The sequence below is a fragment of the Euprymna scolopes genome, chromosome 1, assembly GCF_053919585.1.
Source record: "Euprymna scolopes isolate OS-2025 chromosome 1, ASM5391958v1, whole genome shotgun sequence".
NCBI lineage: Eukaryota > Metazoa > Mollusca > Cephalopoda > Sepiida > Sepiolidae > Euprymna > Euprymna scolopes.
The window spans coordinates 184,675,131-184,686,955 of NC_136482.1; the positions used below are offsets into that span (position 1 = coordinate 184,675,131).

General features: G+C 31.7%; 1 protein-coding gene across 1 annotated transcript in view; it reads right to left on the reverse strand.

The window, feature by feature from the left end:
* LOC145278223 (ubiquitin-conjugating enzyme E2 G1-like) overlaps window positions 1–11,388 on the reverse strand; it is a 65,486-nt gene extending 54,098 nt beyond the window's left edge. Inside the window, exon 1 of the mRNA XM_080130513.1 lies at window positions 11,103–11,388. Coding sequence (XP_079986639.1) covers window positions 11,103–11,148 — 46 coding nt within the window. The 5' untranslated portion in view covers window positions 11,149–11,388. The remainder of the gene's footprint in view (window positions 1–11,102) is intronic.
* Between the last annotated feature and the right edge of the window lie 437 nt (window positions 11,389–11,825).

The window sequence follows — 11,825 nt, forward strand, 5'->3', positions numbered from 1 at the left end:
AGTTTGCAGAAATAAAGAGGCTCCCTACCTGGGGCTAGAACTCTATACAAGATAGATAGATATTCAAATATTCCATTAAAGTTTTCATTTAACTCTCAAACACTGAGTTAGTAAAGAAATTGAGAACATAATTTTCCTCTCCCCAATTGACCATTTTCATACGTTATGGTATATTTTTCTTTTTGGTTGCTTGGTCTTAACGGATTTCAGGACAAGAATACATTGAGTCTGCTGGATGATCGAGCTTTGTGTTGCTTCTTTAGATAACATCACTTGGAGAAGGTGTACCATTCTTTGCAAAAACTAGTGTGGGTTAGCCATACCTAGAAGATCTCATTTCGTCCACAAATACCATGTGATTTTGAATATTTGGTCAGAGTTTACTTCTATGGAAAAAGTATCCTCATGTCAGGTTGTCCTGATAAACTCCTGTACAGAGAGACTTTAGACATTCAAGGATAGTGTTTAATAAGTATTGAATCATATATGAACAAAGTTGAGCTTCCAGAGACAGGTAGGAGTAATGATCTAGTTTGATCTAATAATTATTGATTCCATAACAATTAATTTGCATTTATTAGGAGACTAGCCAGGGTGCCCGGTGTTGCTCGAGCGTTTGGAGGTGTGTGTTGAGCAAAAAATAAAAAAAAGTGCTAGTAGGCAGGCGGAAAAGAAAGTGAAAGAAACTTAGCCAATGTCTCCATGATGCGACCGAAGTCAAAAGCGTTGAAATTAACCAAAGTCAATCCAACGGTGACGGTGACAATGACTTACTAAAATGTCGGCAAAAAAAAAAAATCAACCACTCCATGTAGAAAACGGCCGAGTTTAGGGTGAAGGAATGTTTTTGGCCAATTTTTCAATATTTGTTGTTCGAAACGTGGAGTTTCAAAATGATACCAATCTTGCCAAAATTCGTCACCTCTGTCGAAAGTTTTTGCAAGATATACAAACATACATACATTTAAACAGACGGGTGAGATTTATATTATAGATTTATATAATAGATGACATTAAATTCGCAAGTATTTTTCACTTGTTTGAAGTTTGCATTTTTAATTATACAATATGAAAATAGACTTCTGCACAAACAACAGCAAATTTTTAATTTACAACAAACTTTGAACAGTCATAATTCGGTGGATAATTGAGTTACCAAAACAAATTTGGCACCATTGATCTGCATGCCACATTAAAGGCTTTTAGATGAATTAAAAATAAACTTTTGGTTTGAGATACAGAATATTTTAAATTTTGATAAAAGTTTCATTGTATTAAATATAGGATAAGAACGATTTTTTTTTTTGTTTTTTTTACATTCGACTGACAGTCCCTAATTACAGAACCATTTTGATCACATAAGCACACTTTGAAATTTTAATAAGATTAAATAAACTGTATGAAACAAAAAAATAATAAAAACTAGATGTGAATGAAGAGCTACTTTTAGATTGGCTGAAAGAGGCTAAATAGACCTTCTAGTAAGGATCATTTTGTGAACAATTAACAATATAAGAAAATAGAGCTTCTTTGTTATAAGAGCGAAAATGGAAATATTGAGTTTCAAGTAAAAACAATGGTATCTACTTAATTGTCATATCGCAGTAATGAACATATCCAAAAATTTCGAAAAATGATACGGTAGAAAATTAATTATCAATGAAAATAGTTTTCTAAGACAATTAGCAAAAATTTACTTTTGCTAAAAAGAGAAATTGGAGAGTTCAACTCGTAAGGGAGATAATTATCTTCTAAATTTTCATTGAGTTTGAAAACTATTTTCATTGACAATTTTCTACCTAATCATTTTTTGCAATTTAAATAAAAATGAAGTTTAACATATTTTCCTCATCTTTCTCAAGCGATGTGACAATGAGACATGGTATCAGAATTAGAAATCTGAATCAAAACAACTATCACGTGACAAGATGCTGGTAAAAATTTGACATGTTACAAAAAAGTCAAGTAATACCATACTGAAGCAACATTCACCGTAGGCAAGTTGAACCAGCTTCCTCTGAAGGAGGAAATTTCACAAGAGTATAAAATACACAAGCAATCTCCAGTTGCATGTATTTCTCCGTTAGAAGAGATAACAAGGTTAAGTTTTTGCAGCTCCTGTGAGATGAGACATCAACATCCTCCGACATACAGTGCCTGGTATTCCCAAATGGTCACTCATCTGGTACTCACCAGGCAAAACATTACTTAACTTTGGTGATCTAACAAGAAACGATGTGTCAATGTGCTTAAACCATACAAGCAATAAAGACTTAGTGATGATGGACACTGCTCTTTTCTAACAATGTTACCAATTTCCCTGTGTTATGTGTTAGTTTGCATAAGAATTTGTGCTATGCTGCCTGCAGATTTAAAAGCATTATTCAATATTTGGTTCTTATCCAAATTTTCCCTTATATTAAAAAAAAAAAAAAAAAAAAATGATGTACATATCCATGATGAAACGAGAATATATTCCAAATATCATGTAAATTGATCAAGTAGTTTTAGTTTTAATCAAAAAACAAAATCAAATTTTACGAGTATCCAAACGAGTGTCTTGCCCACCATTTTGAAAAAAAATGGTAAAAAAATAAGGGAGATAACTTGAAAATAATTTATACTAGATTTATGTTGTAATGCTTACAAATTCTGATTAATCTCTTAAAAAAGATTTTCTTTATGAAAATAAAACAACTTGATTAACTTATGTAATTTTGGAATATGATACTTCCGACTCATCATATAAATTTTTCCTTGATTTTTGTTAATACAAACAAATTCTGGACAAAAATCCAATGCTTCTATAAGACTTATGGTGCAGGCATTTTCCAGATCCCAGTTTCTTATTTAATAGCAGATGTCTAAAATATATTTTCCTTTAATACATTTTTATCCCATTAAAAACTTTAAAAAATAAAATAAAAATAAATATTTTCTAAGAGACTGCCTTTGTTTATACAGATGTATAGTTATTTTGTGAAACACTTGCTAGTTCAAGAAGATAAACTGATAATTTCATAGCAGAAAAAAATTCAATGCTATTTTTATGCTATATCTATTTACTTACTAGAGCAAAGTTAGACATGGTCATGTTTAAATGTGGAGAGAATCCAACTACAAATCAAAAAGGAGCACTCTGGATAGAGTTATCAAGTACATTTTTTGTTTTTATTAGAAATACTTCCACTTCCCCTACAGAGTCAAGTGATAAAAGAAAAACAAAAACAGGAAATGATAAAACCTGCAAGGATTATTCTTTATTTTTATCAAACATATCGATAATAAGTTTTTATTAGATTTGTTTTTATTTATTAAAAATGTTATCTAGTTTTTGCAAAAATTATTTCAGAAAATTTGACAATACTCATAAAATAAATTAGGCACAAGGCCATTCAAAAGTGTGAGAAGAGAGGGATCTATCATCATCCTTGGTCACTTTACCTAAGATCTGTCTATACTGTTACTACTAGCTGGAATACTCAATCACCATAATACCACATTCACTTTAGGGGTCATCCTACTTAAAATCCCCAAATAATTTATTTTTATTATAAGTACATAAATAAATTGTCTTTTATTCACAGTAATTTCATTTGTTATCTTTAGCTTTTAGTGTTCAAGAGATCAATGTACGAATTCAAAAGGTTATCAAATATACTAGGCTGATTATTAACATATCATTCAATAAGTCTCGGGCCTGACAGATTGTGCCACTAATAAAATTAAAGTAACCCTTAAATTACATGTGTAAAAATTAGAACCCAATTGGATTATTAGTTTACTAATTTGTTATTTACATGAAACTACTGCTGCAAATTTTCATTCAAGATTTCTCAACGAGAGAGCTGTGCTCAAAGTGGGTGCCGTATTTCGTCACAGTTGGTCAAGAAATAATGCACCAACAAATCAGAGCAAATTTGGAACTGTTTCAATGCAACAAATAGGAGTTTATTGCATTAATATGCGACAATGGATGAAAGTCACAGGTGGGTTGCAAAATTATATTAATTGCATTTTGAATAGTTTCTATCCCACTTTATTCTCCACATCTGACCCTAGCAACTATTAGCTGTTTGCAGACCTCAAAAGAATGCTTAAGGCTCAAGACAAATTGTTCTACACGACTTCACTCTAGAGTGAAATCAACCATCAATCAAGTGGTTAAACATGGGTAAAAAAAAAGCGATGAAAGGTGCAAACAACAGAAGGTAAGGTTTCAGTCTCTGTATTTTGCAATGTGCAGGCATTTTGTTTGATTACCTTGATAATGGAAGAATCATCAATAGTAAATATTACATAGGATTGTTGGTGCGTTTAAAGGATGAAATTGATAAAATTATAGAATTTAGTCACAAGTGAAGAAAAACATGTTTTATCAAAACAATGCATCATGTCACAAAGCAATCACAATATTATATGAATTGTACTTTGTTTCCACACCCAACCTATTCTCCACATCTAACCCCCACCCCCAATGACTACTGGATGTTTGCAGACAACAAAAGAATTCTCCAGGGAAAGAAATTACATCTGAAACTGAAGCTTATTTTGAGGCGAAAGAGAAAAAAAAAGACATTAAATTGTTATAGGAGCATTGGAATCTGTATTAGCTTAGGAGACTAGGTTGATGAAGAAAGTCGAATTTTGTCTAAAAATTGCTTTGGAGTTAGATGAGAGACTTCTTTCATAATGTATCAGTTACTAGCCTGGATGCCCGGTGTTGTCCGCCCAGGTGTTTGGAGGTGTGTGTTGAGAAAAAAAAAGGCAGGCAGGCTTGAACCCGTGATGCGAAGGCGGAAAAGAAAGTGAAAGAAAATCTGACGTCTTACCGCTACTCCATGGCGCGACCGGAAGTGTAAAGCGTTCAAATTTAACAAATATGAGATATTATAATCTGGGAAGTATACGAAAACTTCTTGCAGAATCTAGAAAGCCTTTCGTGGACATACACAAACACTTGCACCCATTTTGCGCTTAATATAATAGATAATCAACTTAAGTTCTCAATCAAGTTCTCTCCGATTCTCTCTCCTCTGATCTTGATCACGTTGTACAATGGGGAAAGGAGTGGCTGGTTACTTTTAATGCATCTAAAACCAAGCTTCTATCTTTACATTATCAACGTTCTGATCCCCATCTGGCATCAATTAAAATGAATAGCTCTCGTCTTGGGGAGGCCTCAAGTTTTGACAGGCTTCTGGGCTTGACCTTTACTCCTGATCTTAAATGGAATACGTACATCAAATCTGTTGCCAAGGCCACTGGAAAAATGGTCGGATCCTTCTATCGATCCAGTAGATATCTCACTGCTGATGCAATTCTCTATCTATATAAGAACCAGATACGTCCAAGAATGGAATACTGTTGCCACATATGGGCAGGAGCTGCTAGAAAAGACTTGTCCTGCCTTGATAGGGTTCAAAATAGACTTTGTGGCCTTGTGGGAGATGTCCTTTTCTCTTCGCTGCAACCTCTATCTCACAGAAGAGATGTTGCGAGTTTGTCTCTGCTTTATCGTTATTTTCATGGAAAGTGTTCGACTGAGCTTCAATCTATGGTCCCCCCTCGTCAAACTTTCACAAGAAACACTAGACTAGCTGAAAACATTATCAATAATTTTCCCCACTCTTTATCTGTGCCTAAACCTAAACATAGATTCCATGATCAAAGCTTCTTTCTTAGAACTGCACGCCTGTGGAATTGTCTTCCGTTTTCCTGCTTTCCAGCCGTCTATAATATGGTTGTCTTCAAGTCCAACGTGAACAAGTTTCTGATGAGCCATTCTACTTAAGTTAACAAATTTACCGAACTTCCATTACTATCGATTACTATATTGTCCTTTTGACTACTCTACACTCTTTAACCCTTATCCTTGAGTGGCCTATCGGCCTTGATAAGTGGTGACGCCTATGTAAAAAAAAAAAAAGAAAAGACAATTGTGTGCTGTTGTGAGGAGAAAAAAAAACGCATCAACATTTGGTTAAGATCAAAGTGTAGTATCTGTTCAGATGCTGCATTTCCCCTTTTCTATCCTCAGTTGATGGAGAAAAGATCCTCCATGACTGAGACAATTTTTACTTTTGTTCCTATCCAGAGTACCCCCTTTTAGGGAGCTGAATTTTCCCCAAATTAAAAATCAATCTTGTACCTAACTACCATCGTGGGGAGGCAAGTAAATAGGAACATTTGGTTAAGCGCTTGACCAGATGAGTGAGGTGGGGTATTAATTTGCTAATTATGGTAGCTTTTTATTCAATTGTCAGGTAAAAGTACAGAATAGTTACAAAACACTCCATGTTAAAATTGGGTTTACTTTCTAAATAACAACGTTATTATTTCAGTATGGTAACTTCTGTCTGAATAAGTATTGATTAAAGATTTATACTTTAATTAGTAATTAAACTAATTACTTAATTTTAAAGCTTGTTTTAACATTGAAAACTAGCAAAGAAAATGATAATAGCTACTATAAAAACATTCCTTTCCAAATGTTGAAAACATCACACGAATTTAGCTACAGAAGGCAATCAATATAGGACTTATTTATTTTATGTTTACCTTTTGCTGTTTATTGCATTGGCCATGTTCAAACAGTGGTCACCAAACTCGAATGGTAAAAACCCCTTTTCATGTACTTTCAATGAAAGGGAAGTGGCCAGTCAATTCCTGTTGCTGCATGGGATTAAAAAGATTTTTTATTTGTTACATTTGATGATTTTTACATTGCCATAGAGTTATTAGTGGCCTGGCAAGGCCACAGGGGAGACAACTGAAGAAGCAAAACTGAAGCTGCTTGCCAGGATACTATATATACAAATATAGGTAAATTTGGGTATATTTTATTGGTTTGAAAATATAGGTTCTTTTTTACCAATTGTCATAAAATTTTAACCATAGAATAGTATTATAATCTTCAAAAAGCCTGCAAATTTTCATGTAGTTTTGTCCCATTGAACCAAATATTCAATATTCAATTTGCCTATGAGTATATATATATATATATATATATATATATATATATATTAATGTTGGGACGATTAATCGGAATCGGGAATCAGAAAAATTGGAATTTTTAGAGGGTATTGGAATCAGAATCTGACAAATTTGTGCATATTTTCTGATGCCAAAAATTCTTTTAATTATCTTCATTTGATTTTGTTTAAAACAAAATCTCCCACTATTGGTCGCAATATAAAATAAATATTTACCAATTTTAAATTACCAGTAAAGCGAAAATCTATAGATCACCCCCTCCCCCATACAAGTGCGTTTTTACGTTATAAAAAATATGTGCAAATTTAACACGCGTTTTCATGGTAATTGGGGGAAAATAGTAACTTTATAGTTTAATATTTAGAGATTTATAAAGAATTGAAATCGGTAATCGTATCAGAATCAGGAAAAAATATTGGAATCGTCCCATCATTAATATATATGTATATATTAGTGTTGGGACGATTAATCAGAATCGAAAAAATATTGGAACTTTTTTGGGGTATCAGAATCGGTATCAGAAAAATTTGAGCCTATTTTCTGATGCCAAAACTGATTCCTTAAATTATCTTTTTTATTTGATGTTCGTTTAAGAAACATCTTCCACTGCTTGTAGTAATAAAATAAATATTTATTGATTTAAACATCCAGTAAGACTAAAATATCTAGATCACCCCCCCCCCATAAGTGTTTTTACGTTTGAGAAAATATAGGGACATTTAAGACATGTTTTTACAGTAATCGAGATAAAATAACACTTTTATAGTTAAATAGTTAGAGATTTATAAAGAATAGGAATACGTAATTGTATCGGAATAGGGAATTTAGTATGGAATGGGAAATTATATCTGAATTGGGGAAAAATTTTGGAATCGTCCCATCACTAATATATATATATATATATATATATATATATTAGCAGGTCACCTGGCAAATTTCAAATTTTTTCATTTTCACACTTTTGCCCCCCCCCCCTCCCCGGCTAAAACCCAAATATAAAGTTTCATGTTTGTAGACCAAAAACTGACGGAGGAGTTTGGTGAGCAAAATTATTGAAGAAATATATATATATACACGCATAGATAAATATATATACAGAAAGAGTTTTGTGTTCATTATAAGCTTTTTACACAAATAGTATGCAAATATAAATTATGTAGAATATCTGCATTAATATAATTACATAATAGTTAAAGATGATCATCCCATAAAAAACTGAAAAAAAACTAATAGGGAATCAATTAAAATGAATGTTTAAAAGAATATGCAAATTAGCTGGATCTTTTGCGGATAAATGCAATTCAACAAGCCATATATAACAAAAGTGTATTTTCTTTTCAAATAAATAGAAAAAAAGGTTTTCAATATGAATATTAATACACAAAAAAAAACCTTCATAGGAGATAAATATACCACTTTTTTTTGCAATTTTTAAAAGTTTCAACTCTCAGCGATTGTAGATCAGAATTTAACAAATGAAAGCTCGTTGGAAACGTAATGACCTGAATTGCGTGGTAGGCTATGTGACAATTGGCCCTTAAGATCGCACATTAAAGGGGATCATCCATCATCCAGACCCTATTTTTGGCACTTTTTACAGCCATAAAATGTTTCAATCATAGTCATTTGTTTTCCTAGTTTGGCATATGAATTACAAAATATCTGATATTTCCCAAAAACCTCTGGCCTTGATGGAGACAGGACAAAAACTTGCCAATTTGGTTTCAAATGATCTGAAATAACAGCAAGGGGAGACTTGATTCCAAATATTTCTCATATGTTATATCTCCCCTCTTTGGTTTTCATACATAAAGTAACTTGCACAGTGTATTTGATACTGGAGATATTCATACTCGTACCCTATTTCCAAAAGGGCGGAGATATTACATAGGAGAAACATTTGGAATCAAGTCTCCCCTTGCTGTTATTTCAGATCATTTGAAACCATAGCAGCAAGTTTTAGTCTTGTCTCCATCAAGGCCAGAGGTTTGGGGAAATATATTTTTTAATCGCAGTCAATAAAAAAACCAAAAAACAAAACATAATAGCCATTTTGTTAAGTATATTGTTACGCTAAAGATATTTTTGTACTATTTATTTATGAATGGAATCCAATTATTTCCTAGTCAATCAACTTGAAAAGATTTGAACAAGTGAGACCAATTTGCGACGTACAAGATTGCCGTTTCCACTACCTATTTAGGACTTTTATGCTTCATCTATAGCAATTCTGTTATGAAAAAATAAAAATCTAAAAGAAATATTCAAATATGAATAATCAAATCTACAGTAAATAAAGAAAAAGACTTTGGGAAGATTGTGACAAAATATGCGGGTAACATGCAGTTGAGTATGTCATTAATTTTTAGATTAATTTCATTTGAGAATTGCTAAAAAAAGTTTATTTCTTGCAGTAACAAAAAAAAAAAAAAAAAAAAAAAAAAAAAAAGATCACATCATGACATACAGTATATTGCTAATATTAGGAATTTTGTAAAGTAAAAAATAATTAAATAACGATTTAAGAGATTTCTAAAATAGAAAGATTCCGTCGGCCTCACGAGGAAGCCACAGTACAAAGCCAGAATTTATAACTCTCTCCACACTTGAAATTTTGGCAATTTTCCCAATAAAAAGACAATTTAGTGATTTCTTTGATGTTTCGAAACGAAATACGGAATCTAAATTATTTTGCATTTGATAAGTTTCATAAATCAATAATAGATTTCATTTTTTATAACGTTTACATTCTTGTAAAAAAAAAAAAAAAAAATGGGTTTGTATTACTATACATACAATTTTTTAAATAGGAATCAAGAAAATGCTTTTTTGTTGTTGTTTGTGTTTTTGATACTTTTTGCAGTGTACTGTATGGGTCGTGCTGAAATAGAGATTATTATTTAGAAACCCATTCTTAACATGGAGGAGGGGGGCTTTGTTAACAATTCTGTCTTTCAGCTAAAAACTGAATTGAATTTGAAAATCCTATCTAAAAAAATAGCACAGTTCGTAAACTCCAAAAAGTATTGCTTTAAAACGGTCAATTCCAATTCATTCGTTTTATTATTTTAAGTAGTTAAAATTCGTAGCCGTTTCAATCGACACAGATGTCCATAAAGAATTGGGATTTAAAAGGAAATATGTTTAACTTTTAAATAATTAGGTAAACTTAAATATTGTTTTGCTTATCTAAAAATTCGCAAACTTTACTAATAACTTATACTGTTGAAAAAATTATGGATAAAACTAGTCAAGATATCAAACAATCTAAAATATAATAAAATCAGTATTCAATGGTTTTACTATGATTTATTTGCACTATAATTATTTTTGTACTTATGCAACGATAGCGTGTTGAAATAATAACGTTATTTAGAAAACCATTCTTAACATGGGGAGGGTGTTTTGTAACTATTCTGTGCTTTCACCTAACAATTTGATAAAAAGAAACCGTGAAACTTGAATTAAACTTTATATATATATATATATATATATATATATAGTACGATAACTTGCATAAGTACCTTTATTTTTGTTAAGTGATTTATTGTTTATTTTTTTAATAGAAATTTAATATTTTCAGTCTATTGAATAAATCATTTTAACGTGAATATCTAATGTGTGAACCTAGATAATATGATAGATCTGAGGAAATTAAGAATAAGGGAATAAAGGAAATAAAATTATAAAAAGGAAATAAATAAGAGAACAGGGGGAGAAAGAAAGGGGCAAAAATGGGTCCCTACCAAACAAAAAGAAAAGAGAATAAAGGGAATAAATGATAAGATGGAGCCGGGCAGAAACGGCCACTACCACCACCATTGGTTTATTTCACAACGAATTACTCGTGTTTTAAAAGAAATGTCATCGTTTAAGACATAGTAAAAATGTTAATGAAATCTGAAGAAGAAAGAACATTTTACCAAACGGAAAAATAAACGTATTTTTTAAGGGGGAAAAATTATATTTGTCGAAAACAGAAAAACAAATGTCGCTTCTTTTTTTTTACTTTTTTAAAGGCGGATATGATTTTTTAAAAATATTTCCTTTTCTCAGATTTTTGGAAGAAGGTTAGAAAGATCCTTGAAAGACGCATCGCGACTCACCATTGAGCTGCTTTTTCAGCAAAAGCGAAGATTGGTCTTGGGCCATTGAACAAAAGACCAGATAGGGAAAGGTTTTCTTGTGTACCAAACTCCCGTTAATAATGGCTTACTCTGTTTCTTTTCTTTTTTTTTGTTTTTTACTTTTTATTATTCTTTCTTTCTTTCTGCGTGTGTGTACGTTTTGACACAGCGCAGGCGCACTGGACTCTACTTACACTGGAGAACGCTACAAAATCAGGAAAAGATAATTATGCATAAATCATTACAAAAAAAAAGTTATCTGCCCCTGATTTTCTATCGCTCTTTTATGACGGGGAGAAAGAAAGTCTAAACGATAAATATTGCTGCACGAGAAATGAGAGACGAAACAAACTTAAACTTAAACTTACAAAAAAAAAAAAAAAAAAAAATGGTATTGGATGAGGGCAAGAAAGAAACAAGAAATAAATAAAGCCAAAAACAGAACGAAAGTTAAAATGTAAAAAAAAGGAGAGAAAGAAAACGTCAATATTATTATTTAAAAAAAAAAAAAGGGGGCAGATAATTTGATTTCACTTCCGCTTTTTAATAAATCCGTGACCGTGACACGTACTCATGTCGTCCTATCATTCTCGTTCTACTTCAAAAGAGAGACATCAATTGCCGGCCGGCTAATTTTCAGCTTTCTTATTGCAAGTCCCATGAAACTCGCTATCACGGGGGGAAAAAAAAACATAATAAATG